This window comes from Leptinotarsa decemlineata, unplaced genomic scaffold (assembly GCF_025532065.1).
Source record: "Leptinotarsa decemlineata unplaced genomic scaffold, Ldec_3_MD MMD2_tig00000090_RagTag_RagTag, whole genome shotgun sequence".
Taxonomy (NCBI): domain Eukaryota; kingdom Metazoa; phylum Arthropoda; class Insecta; order Coleoptera; family Chrysomelidae; genus Leptinotarsa; species Leptinotarsa decemlineata.
Window position 1 is genome coordinate 6,408,430 of NW_027412541.1, and position 13,037 is coordinate 6,421,466.

At 36.2% G+C, this 13,037-nt stretch overlaps 1 protein-coding gene across 1 annotated transcript in view; it reads right to left on the reverse strand.

The window, feature by feature from the left end:
• Positions 1 to 13,037, reverse strand: part of LOC111514723 (peroxisomal acyl-coenzyme A oxidase 3) — a 39,401-nt gene that overhangs the window by 15,101 nt on the left and 11,263 nt on the right. The window contains exons 2-3 of the mRNA XM_074172410.1: positions 9,909 to 10,214; positions 9,449 to 9,768 (exon numbers count right to left, since the gene is read on the reverse strand). Of these exons, the coding sequence (XP_074028511.1) occupies positions 9,449 to 9,768; positions 9,909 to 10,214 (626 nt within the window). The remainder of the gene's footprint in view (positions 1 to 9,448; positions 9,769 to 9,908; positions 10,215 to 13,037) is intronic.

The following is a 13,037-nucleotide window of genomic DNA, read 5'->3' on the forward strand; positions in this document are numbered from 1 at the left end:
ATCAGAGACATCTGCTGTTCTGTAAGTAAATAAATGAGAGAAAATCCACCAAATCAAATATATTAATTAATTAACAAAATCCTCAGTGGTCTTGAGGAATGGAATGAAGAAAATATTTACTCAAAATAAAACCCTGCCTTAGGGAGGTTGGAAGTTTTGTTGAAACAATATCAAATATTATGAATTTATATTGGAGAAGAGAACCCAGAATTATTGTTCATTTGGAAATTATGTAAATTTTTATCAATGTCTAATAAGAAGGCATAGATTCCACTGAGATGATCAATGTCAGACCTTTTATTAAGGCAGTTATCTGATTGTAATATGAAAGACATTTCCAAAAACAATCTTTTAGATGTATTTCTTTCAGTTGATAAAATTTTTGCTGAATTAAAGTTCATGTTATGACCTTCTTTGTAAATATGATTGCTGAGAGCACATCTCTCAGGATGTAATCTACTGTCACTCTTATGTGACGAGATTCTGTCTTTTAGTAATCTTGACGTTTGACCAATATATTCACTACTACAATTTAGACAAGGAATGGAATAAATTAGATTAGACTGAAGGTTGATGGGAGTTTTATCTTTAAGTTTAGAAAATAGTTTATTAATGGTGAAAATGGTTCTAAAGGCTATTTTTACATTTAAATCTTTGAAAATTCTGCATAGCTTTGGTGTCATATCGCTTATGTATGGTAAAGAGGAGAATAATATAGGAACTGGAGGTGGATCAGTCCCAATTGTGACATTGTCAGACACTAAAGAATTTTCATCCAACTGGTTATTATTATTGACTTGCACGTCCATGGTAGACGTGCTAAATAAGATCTTCTTAAGTAGAGGATCTGGGTAGGAATTGTTAATGAATAATTGGAAAAGTATATTTAAATTTTTTTTATGAAAAGAGGGATCGGAAATCTGCAGAATGCGATTCTTCATTTGTTTGACCAAATTAATTTTCGTTGACTGCTTGTGGTATGACCAATAGTTCAAGAACCTCCCAGAACTGATAGGTTTGCGATACCAATCTATGCGTAGAGTGTTATCTGGTGTTCTGATAACTTTTGTATCAAGGAATGGAACCCATTGTTCGTTGTTCTCAGTTTCGATGGTAAACTGTATGTGAGGGTCATAACTGTTGAAGATGTCCACAATCTCAGATATTCCATCTTGAGGAAGGGATAATATAATGTCATCGACATATTTTTTTATGAAGAAAAGATTAAAGGGAAGTACCTGTAAGACCAAATCTAGCAGGTCATCCATGACATATGCTGCTAAAATGGGGCTGATCTTAGCTCCCATTGGAGTACCAAAAGTTTGTTTATTTTAGCAGCATATGTCATGGATGACCTGCTAGATTTGGTCTTACAGGTACTTCCCTTTAATCTTTTCTTCATAAAAAAATATGTCGATGACATTATATTATCCCTTCCTCAAGATGGAATATCTGAGATTGTGGACATCTTCAACAGTTATGACCCTCACATACAGTTTACCATCGAAACTGAGAACAACGAACAATGGGTTCCCTTCCTTGATACAAAAGTTATCAGAACACCAGATAACACTCTACGCATAGATTGGTATCGCAAACCTATCAGTTCTGGGAGGTTCTTGAACTATTGGTCATACCACAAACAGTCAACGAAAATTAATTTGGTCAAACAAATGAAGAATCGCATTCTGCAGATTTCCGATCCCTCTTTTCATAAAAAAAATTTAAATATACTTTTCCAATTATTCATTAACAATTCCTACCCAGATCCTCTACTTAAGAAGATCTTATTTAGCACGTCTACCATGGACGTGCAAGTCAATAATAATAACCAGTTGGATGAAAATCCTTTAGTGTCTGACAATGTCACAATTGGGACTGATCCACCTCCAGTTCCTATATTATTCTCCTCTTTACCATACATAAGCGATATGACACCAAAGCTATGCAGAATTTTCAAAGATTTAAATGTAAAAATAGCCTTTAGAACCATTTTCACCATTAATAAACTATTTTCTAAACTTAAAGATAAAACTCCCATCAACCTTCAGTCTAATCTAATTTATTCCATTCCTTGTCTAAATTGTAGTAGTGAATATATTGGTCAAACGTCAAGATTACTAAAAGACAGAATCTCGTCACATAAGAGTGACAGTAGATTACATCCTGAGAGATGTGCTCTCAGCAATCATATTTACAAAGAAGGTCATAACATGAACTTTAATTCAGCAAAAATTTTATCAACTGAAAGAAATACATCTAAAAGATTGTTTTTGGAAATGTCTTTCATATTACAATCAGATAACTGCCTTAATAAAAGGTCTGACATTGATCATCTCAGTGGAATCTATGCCTTCTTATTAGACATTGATAAAAATTTACATAATTTCCAAATGAACAATAATTCTGGGTTCTCTTCTCCAATATAAATTCATAATATTTGATATTGTTTCAACAAAACTTCCAACCTCCCTAAGGCAGGGTTTTATTTTGAGTAAATATTTTCTTCATTCCATTCCTCAAGACCACTGAGGATTTTGTTAATTAATTAATATATTTGATTTGGTGGATTTTCTCTCATTTATTTACTTACAGAACAGCAGATGTCTCTGATCACACTTGTTCCATAATCAGTTCCCTTTGTGTTCCAGATTGTTATCATTTACAAACTAACACACCTTTATAATATAATGACATGACAACTGTCATTGTCTAAATGTCAACTGTCTTGTGCCTCTCTCTCTTGTTTCTCAATGCACATGGCGTTTACCGGTATTCCCATAATTTTAAAACAAATAACGATTTTTATTAAAAGTTTTAATTCATTATTCTTCTTTGTATCCAGTGAGGTGTCTACCTCTTTTAACTTGATGACTATTTTATTGTATTGACATGTTTCAATTGTTTAGATATAACATTCTTTTCGACACGGCCAACCTCACTAACAGTAAGTTGTATAAAAAAAAATTTTTATATCATTATTAAAATAAAAAAAACTTTTTCATATTGTATTATCACCATAAAACATTTGTAGCTTTTCCCTGAAGATGATAATAAATTTTATCGAAATATTGGAATAACTTGTGTTATAAGAGTACACTTCCGTTCTGCTGTTCACCCAAAGAAATTCCCAAGTTTTGTTCTTAACTAGTCAGCAAAGACTGTCCTTCAACTATATATATATATATATATATATATATATATATATATATATATATATATATATATATATAAGTTTTTTTCACTATTGGGTTGCAGCAATTGATAAGTGAACTCTTTATAACTATTCTCAAGCTTTCGAGTAACTTAAACTCATCGTCAGGGGTACTAGAAAATACAAATTACAAATTTTTGATAATAGAATATAATATAAATGTAAATGTACAAATTTTCGTCTAATCTTCAACCTCAGATTCGTCACTGTTGCTACCGCTATCATCAAAGTGAATTATGATTGGTTCAATATTGTGTTCAATACGGTTGTCTACGTCCCACATTTTTTGCTCCTCTTTTAAAACATGCTGCATGCATTTCTTCCAGTCTTCTGCAGAAACAGTTCGAATAGCTTCTTGTAGGTGATGTTGCACGTCCACTAATTTAAATGTTCTGTTTTCTCGTGCCACATATCCTTTTACTTGCGCCCAGATTAATTATATTGGGTTTAATTCGCAGTGGTATGGTGGTTACCTTAAAACTGTAATTCCACGACTTATCGCCATTTCATCCACTGCGAATTTTTTATATTTGCCTGTGTGTAATTTTGTTAGCTGAAGTAGTTCTGCCTTCAAACTATCTTTGTTATATTGGATGTTCTTATTAATTAACCATTCTTGAATTGCTGCTTTTTTCCATGATTGTTTCGGTAATGGTTCTAAATGTCGACTATGGTATGAGGCATTGTCCATGACGATGACAGACCCAGGTTCCACAAGTTGAATGATGCCTTCAAACCTTTTTCAAACACCTCCGCATTCATCTCTTCATGATAGTCGCCTGTTTTCTTAGATTTAAATATTAATTCACCATTTGGTAAAAATCCACTGTCGCTTCCTATATGCGTAACTATCAGACGACTTACCTTTTCCAGATGGCTGTTTTAACCCAACTGACAAACCTTCAATAAAGGCTTGTCGTGCACTTGTTATATTACCATCCTGCCAAACTTTTTTGACCGTATGTCCTTGGTTAACCCATGTCTCGTCCATGAAGTACAATTTTTTTTTGAGTTTCCGAAATTCGTCAATTTTTCTTAGATAGTTTCTTTTCCACGCTATTATTTCTTGACGTTCAATGAGAATGCTTTTCCTGTCAACTTTTCCGTACGTAAATTTCATTTCGTGTACAAGTTTCCTAAAAGTTTCTTTACCCATTTTTGGGACCAATTCATGATCGCTAAGTGCCTCCAGAACTGTTTGTAGTGTGGGCAGCTAATTTCTGAAAAAGAAACTGTGAATAGTTCTGCGTATACTGGTTTTGGCTTCTTCATCAACTGTGATTTTTTTTCGTCCGCTACTAGTTTTTGGCGTTTGTACGTCCCCATGAATTTCTGCTTCTCTAAGTATTTTGTAAATCGATGATTTTGGTACACCGGTATAATCAGAGCACATATCAACTAATTTATCTTTTGTAATTGTGGAACTTAATGATGTAGAAATGCCCGGTTGGTTATTCGGAGGTACACACGTACAATTACAGCACATATGCACAAAGTCATCTTTTGGTGGCTGATGATCTCTTTCAAGACAGTGAAATACTCGCAGTACAATTTGTTTTTCTCTTACTGACCGAGACTCCGACCGTTTTACCTTTTTCGACGTGGAAGGCCCGACCATGTCTCCCATTTTTTGAGTAGTTTGAGAACGGTGTAGAAATATAATTATGTAACGCTTAAACACTTATTAGCACTATTATTTTCACCAATTGTTATCACAACACGTCGATTGCTGACTAACTTAACTGTAAAACGTACAATTCACGCTGTATAATTCACAAACCAATGATACGCTCATGGCTGCAAGTACATTAGTGAGGACTGCAACGATGAGATGGAAGTTACGGTAAAGTGACAAAGACAGAAATATCGCTGCGTACAGCGTTGCCACTAGTTGTAATAAATATCTAACACTATACAGAAAATAATGAATTTTAACTGATCAGTAATCAGGAAATGTATCAGTATTACTCATTACAAGCTCATTACTGATTTTTGTCATAAATAATACCTTTTAATCGTACTAGTATTGTGTATTATCTATAATTTCCCACAACCTACAACTCTACTGCTTACTATATTTTGATTCTGCTATAAACTGGTAACGTAAAATTTAGATATGACAACGCGCTTTACTCTCAATCATTATTGGTTTTACTATAAGTATAATTTACTAATAGCAACACTGATTAAGACAAAAAGGTTTCTTCATCAATTTATATTCTTCAGGTAATGAAGTATCTAATTAACGTACTATTGAATAGGATCTTATCATGACGTCATCCTCTTTTCTGTAGAAAATTGAAAATATCTGATATGCCTCATTTAATGAGGTAGGCTGTGCAGGTATGTGACACATTAAGAAGTGATTTACATAGAGTACTTATTTTAATCAAAATTCAGAAGTAAAAACAATTTTGGGAGGTTAATTGAAAAAAATCTAAAAAATAGATATTGATTTTTTTGTTTCTCACCGCGTATTCATAGGTTAGGTTAGGTCAAAAGTGAGTGTCTATTCGACCCGCCACCACAACCCACAAGGGTTTATTGTGGTTCACACTTATTCATATTCGACCAAATAAACCCAGCTTCTTAACGAAGCCGATTCTTTTAGATGGACACGGACCACATATTTGCAGTTGAGGCAACCACAACATTGTGGTCACGTTGACTGCACTTCGTGGTTGACCCAACCACATTTTTGTGGTCGATTTGCGGTCATATAAACCGTGCTTGCAGTTGAGGCAACTGACATCAAAAATGTAATGCTGTGACACCAATATGAGAAAAAGTACACCACGGTGTACGCGGTTGGGTACGACTGCAAGTTTGTGGTTAGTGTACGGAGGATGCCGCGATGACATCTCGGCGGAGATCAGCAGCAAGTTGACTGCAGACGTCCGTTTTGACTTTTGTGAACGCCCGTGTACGTGTAGTACTGTATTTCTTATGGGCGGCTTGAGTTCGCTGGAACGCGACTGCAATTGTGTGGTCGATCCGACCGCACTGAAAACCTGATACGGTCTGCAGCGGGACAGACACAAAGTATGTGTTTTGCAGTTTCATCATTTTCCAAACAGAAGCCACATACAGTCTTCCGACAGTATGAGTCTCTGCATATGATGATTCAGATGACATAAATCTGTGAGAAGGCCTGTTAGAGATCATAGTTCATCCCTACTGTAGTCCAACAACTGTTTGGTCTCAAGCTTCAAAGGGCTTCAAGGCTTCAAGGTCCGTGACTTTGAGAGAGAAGAAATTGGAGCATTTCTCTTTAGGGTGGCTGCCCGAGCAGCTGATGAACTCCGTTTAGTTTTCGACACTGAACGAGGTGATCACAACTCTGTCACCGAAGTGCAACCCGTTCAGCAAAAAGCTCATATAAAAGCCGCAGTGATCACCTCACTTCTGCAGAAACACAAGGATGAGCCAGTGCATGGGGTCTTCTTCAATAACATTGAAGACTTTGGCTTATCAATGCGCCTAAATTTCGCTTTCCGCAGGTCGAGTGGGCTGAAGTCGGAAACTGGGGGGTTCATCATGGCTTGCCAGGATGGTATTTTCAACACCTTAGTCTACCGCAGTCGCGTGATTGGTATAGATGTTCCTGACACAAGGTGCAGGGTCTGCCGCGAGGCGTCCGATACCCTAATACACTTGCTATCAACATGTCCAGCATATGCGGTATCTACAGCACTCTTGCGGTATTGACGAGACACTGGTGTTGCCCTTCGCTCCGGAGGATATTGAATCCGTTGTAGGGAACGAGAAGTGCCGAATTTATTGGAACTATTCGTTCCCCACCATCAGGCTCATACAAGCTAATAAGTCCTTCTCGACCACCAGAGCAAAACGATATTTGTCATGGAATTTTCAGCTCCAGTCGAGACGAATACCGTCCAAAAAGAGGAGGAAAAACGGATAAAATATCGAGATTTCCTTTTCGAACTCCGTACAGACCCTATCCAGACCAGTCCGTCAAGATGGTTGTTCTGATTATTGGAGTCCATGGTAGAATGATGCCCACTCTACTCTAGAATCTTAAAATCATACCGGCTTGCTACACTAAGACAGAAATCTTAGCCGGACAGATGCAGAAGGCTGCCATTCTTGGTTCACTGAGCTTGCTCAGGGGACTTAGTTCTCGGACCCAATGATCACTTACCCCACGGTGTGGAGAGTGGTCGTTAGTTTATAATGCTGGCGCGCCCTCCTAATGTATCGGGGCTTCTGGGGATGGGGCCTGACCAGCGCATACTACAGTAAACAAAATAATAATAATGGTTTTTATTGGGTGTAATGGGATATAACAACTAAAAGGCGAAGTTCATTTATCTAGTCCATCTAGTCTCTCTCTCCAGAAAAATGTGGAGAGGAGGTAGACCTAGAAGGATCTACATAGTCGCTGACGGTGTAGTACTGATGGCAACCCAAGCCTGCATCTCTTTGTGAGTCAGATAGCTTCCCCTGAGTCATTTTCTGTAAAGCCTTCGGCCACCAGGCAGTTGCTCTTTAAGGGGATTATCACATTTTTGCTGGGGTTGACTGACATACAACTACAAAAAGGTATTTTGAGATTTGTTATGTCAAATTATACAACAACATTGAATGTTCATAATCAATACTACATTTTTCACTTTTTACCCAACTCAATTATGTACGCCTATGGAACAGGTACTTGAACATAATTTCCTATTCCTTTGCTCAAGGAAATGTACTATTTTTTATACACTTCATGGTATGGGTATCAAGGTGATGTCACTCTATATTCAATATGGCGGACTATGTTTTCTATGATGATATGGATGTCAAATGAACGGGTTGAAGGCAAAAAACTCAAAATGGCGGAAAACCAGATGGTTACCATACCAATATTTAAAGAGTTTTATCTCGGTATATGTTAGGGATAGTTTGGTGGTGCCGACCATGCAACAATAACACGCGAATATGATATGTACCTTGATCTCAACCTAATTTATTATCCTCACGACAAGCTTTAATATCATAAAAATCAAAAAAAAAATTCAGTGCTTGTAAATGAAAGGTTGTACTTAAACATTATTTAAACAGAGGGTAATCCTGGCCTGGCTGGTTCTAAGTATTGATAATCCAAACATAATTAGTAATCATTTGAATAATTTATTCAATTTTCAACAAGGTGAACAGCATTGACTATAGTGGATAAACTGGAATTTCATAAACTACAACGGTTACAAAATCAATACCTTCATACATAGAATATAATTAGTAATTGGTACTTGAGTTATCAATGAATGGCATTTTTTTCAAAGTAAAAAAGCAGAGAATACTAGGAATGTAATAAACCACCCTGGCAACACTGGAAAGACAAACTGAATAAAGGAGATTGAAGTCCTCAAGTATATGAAATCACTAAATGGGTAAAATTTGTCTTGTAAAATTTCATGAACAAACACTACCAGGGCATTATAAAACAATGTTGTCTGTTAGTAAACATATAATACCGGAGTTGTGTCCATTAAGAAATTTCAAAGACATAGTAAGACAAATATTCTGATGTAATTAGTTCGAGTCCTTTCTTTACGGTGATAATTTTAATTCTTGCAGTTGTATTATTCATGTTACTAATATGGAAACATTTTATCTTTGCAGTGTTCTGAAGATGCAAATAAATTTTCCAAAACGTAAAAGGATCAGAAAAACTGGTTTTCCTTTAGATATCGGTACTTTCTCAAATTCATATCATTCATATCATTACTACTTATCTCATTTTGCACTTTTATAATTACAATCCTTTCTACTCGCAAGATAAATCAAATAAAAAAAAGGTTAAGTTCAAGGTCAAGTTGTTATTTGTGCTACCAAAAATTCACGAAATATGTTGCAAGTTAATTTTATTGATATTCTGCACAAATATTGTTGGTAATTATAAATTTCATAAAAGGATTTGAAGGTCAGACCCCTTCTCCGAAAATTGAAACTTATTAGATCATTTTTATTGTTCAGAGAATGTAAACTTCAAGATCTAAGGTAACTATTTCAAAGTTTCTTTGTAGGTCTGCCGACTGTGGTCTGTAGTTCTCAAGTCTGACACTTCACCGAAGGTGAAGAAGAAAACTACCTGATCTGCAAAACATGTAGTATGTGCAGCCTTTGTCTACCGCAATTGCAGACGAAATGTTGGGCACAAAAACCTGTAGACCACGGCCAGTGCGTTACTGTTGTGTTTTGTTTTTCTTATTTCTACAATATACCTACCCATTATCTATTCCATTCAAACCAAGTTTTTCTCCCATATCCCCGACAACCAAACCAGGGTAAGGTAAAAGAGTATTTGGATTGCGTATTGGTACAACGAAAGCATGTAATCCTAGGTTTTTTCCGTCAAGAATAAGCTGAGCGTAAACAGTACCATAACTTGCAATTTGACCCAAACCCCCAGCCCAACATTTGGCTGCTTCAAAATCGGGAGAATTCAGTATAAACACTTTTTTCTGTTTGTCATAAGTTGCTGTTGTACGCATACCTCTTGCATTGCTACCATGACCAATTTCAGTTAAACAGTAGCAGCCAAATATCTAAAATATAAAATGGAATGTTTACGTGTGAATATAAAGCCAAAGTTTGGGAATAATAAAGACATCGCAAGTCTATAAGTTAAGGCATCCTCTAATTTCACAACTCACATCAACAATTTTCAATTCAGATAATAACATACCTTTCCATTATTGGAATCATCAATGTATTTTGAGTGTCTGCTTGTCCCCATATTCATTATCGAAGAAGTGAACAGTTTATCACCAACAGTAGACTTGATAAATGATGCCGGATTCAATGATACCATAATTCTAGTGATAGTATTATTTCGCTTCAAATCTGAAAGCTGACGTTCCAATGAGAAAATCTTCAGTGTTTTCAGTGCCAATGCTTGTTTAAATGCAAGGTATCGTTCGTCATCAAATGTCCTGGAAGAGTTATTTGTAGAATAATCTGGATCGCTTTGCAAAACTTCATATACCTCATTCTGAAAAAAAAACATTTTAATTCATCTGTATAGTAGAAACTGAAAAGGGGATTCAAATTGTACTTTCCCATTAACGAATTGCTGTCCCCATGCAAATATTTTTATAAATATTCAAATAAGATTCCGTTTTCTTTGAAAGTTTTGCATTTAATTATTTGAGGTAAGATAACTGTGAGATTCCGACATACAACCTTTAAAAATATAATTTTTCGTGACTTCCATTCATTTTTGACCAATAATAAAATTATTTACATTGTATCTATAAATACAGTTGAAAATTATTGTGTACAAAACTAAATCACCTCAAAGGTGCGATTCAGTTCTCTCCTATCTATAGAAGAAAACATAAGCTTGTTCACTCAAACGTGCCGATGTTCGGATGCCTACAGCAAGGGTTCCCATTTTCTTTTGGCCATGGAACCCTAAATAAGCATATATTTCTTTACGGAACCCTAGCTGGTCATTTTGAAAACTAAAGTGTTAACCTAGTAGTTTGAATATTTTCATGTTGACTTGAAGATAAAAAAAATTATAAATGAAAAATAATCATTATAATGTAACAATTATTCAATGTGAAGAATGACATTTTTCAACTTACTTATATAAGTACTAAAATTTACTATTTATTTTTTGTGAAATCGTAAGCTGAAAATTCGTCACAAATGGAAGCAGAACTGAAATAGTTTTTTCAACAATGGCAAGGTATTTAGATCTCCGAGAGAGCGCGCAGAACCGCGGAACCCTTGTACGATCCCAGGGTTCCGCAGACCACCATTTAGGAATCTAGGGTCTACATTATGGTACATGATATCTGCTTTAGGTAGTCCCACTGTGATTTTATAATGCATAGAGATTACGATAACAAGTGACTATATTTTTCTCTCTCATTTTCTCTCTACATTTGGACCACTTAAACTTTTCGATTCCACCCAGAATATCGATTTTTATCACCAAATTGTCCAACCAGAGCGCTTTTCCACTGACAATTAACCTATTAACTTTTGAATAGGACATATGTCAAAGTCGGACAAAATTCACATAAAAAGGTATTATTTTTAGTCCTTTTTGATAAGAACAACAATAGTGTTGCATTATTCGTAACCGAGAGGACGTTTCCAACTTTTTTTCAAATGGAAAGAAGTGTTGTTGAATAATTCGTTTGATAGATATTTCAATTTTCTATCCAAGACTTTATTTTTGGAAATCGAATCAGTCATGCCTAACGTGACCATACGTCCCGCTTTGGACGGGACAGTCCCCCTTTCAGGCAGTCTGTCTCGGTGTCCCCAGCGAGGCCGCCATAGTCCCGCTTTTGCAAACTGATAATTTGAAATGTATTTTTCCTACTCAAAATGCATGACGGAGGCCCCGCACTAGAAGGCAGATTACGAGCGAGCGCGCCCGAAGCGCTAACGATCTGAGCAGGATAGATACACCCAACTCAGAATTGTGGTTATATTTTTTGAACGCCCAAGCAGCCACCTTTCATTTAGCTATGTTGAAAATCGAAGGGCAAAATGTGTCGGCCATAGAGTCTGACAAGAAAATTAATAATCTCCGAGATAACCTGGCACTAAAAGAGAATACGATTTTCCTTCCTCACATCGTCCGTAACCTACTTGTAAAATTACAAGAAAGAGAAGCTGCTGTTGACCAGAAGAATGTAGAAACTGCGGCGGCTGAGTTTTATAAAACAAGTAAAGAATACTCGAATCAGTGGTGTCAGTTCAACACAGAACTAGAAGTGTTTGAATGGGAAAATTTAACAAAAGTGCATAATGGGAAGAGCTCCAGAAAATGCTGAATTTAGGTTAGGTTGAAAGTGAGTTGGTCTATTCGACCCTCCACCGAAACCCGCAAGGGTTCGTTGTGGCTCACACCTATTCACACTCGACCAAATAAACCTAGCTTCCTAGCGAAGCCGATTAGTTTGTATAGTGAGTGGTCTTTCAGATCAGATAGTAAGAGTACGGCTCTGCCGAACTCTAAAAACCTGATTCGGTCCCCAGCGGGGCAGGCACAAAGTATGTTCCCTGCTGTTTCATCGTTTTCCCAACAGAGGCGACACACACTGTCTTCCGACAGCCCAAGTCTCTGCATGTGATGATTCAAATGACAGTGACCTGTAAGAAGGTCTGTTAGACATCATAGTTCATCCCTACTGTAGTCCAACAACTGTTTGGTATCAAGCTTTGAAGGACTGGAGTGAGCCAGTTCCGAAAGATTCTGCCAGAATTCCATAAACCTTCTTGTTCAATCTTTGTTTGGCAAAGCCTAAAACGATGCCAATGACAGGTTCTGGTCCGATGAAGCTGTTTGCAGCGCCCTTCTTTGCAAGGGAGTCAGCAGCCTATCGAGGAGAGTCGTTTTTGACAACTTGCTACCAATTTAGACGTTGCTCGGTAAGAGTCAACACCTTCCATAGTAACGGCCACATCCATCAAGGTATCAACTATTTTGTGTTTAGTGCTTTGATTATTTTGTGTTAGTTTATCTTCTATAATGAAAAAACTTGTAAAACACTAGAAACATTTTTTATCATGTAATTTCGCAGATATCCCGCTCTGGCAAAAAAAATAAATGGTCACGTTAGTCATGCCTGAGTAATTATCAGTTTTATATTAGTTTACAGAATTTGCCTTTAAATGGTAAATATCATAATTTCAAGATAACATGTATTCAAAACTCACTCCAGTTCATTTCAATAAATGTTTAACATGTTCACCGTTCAATTCCTGACAATAATGAGATTGATTTACAAATTCATTTCTCACATTATGGGATTTTTCCTGAGTAATTTCGTTAGGATCATCTCCTCTTCTA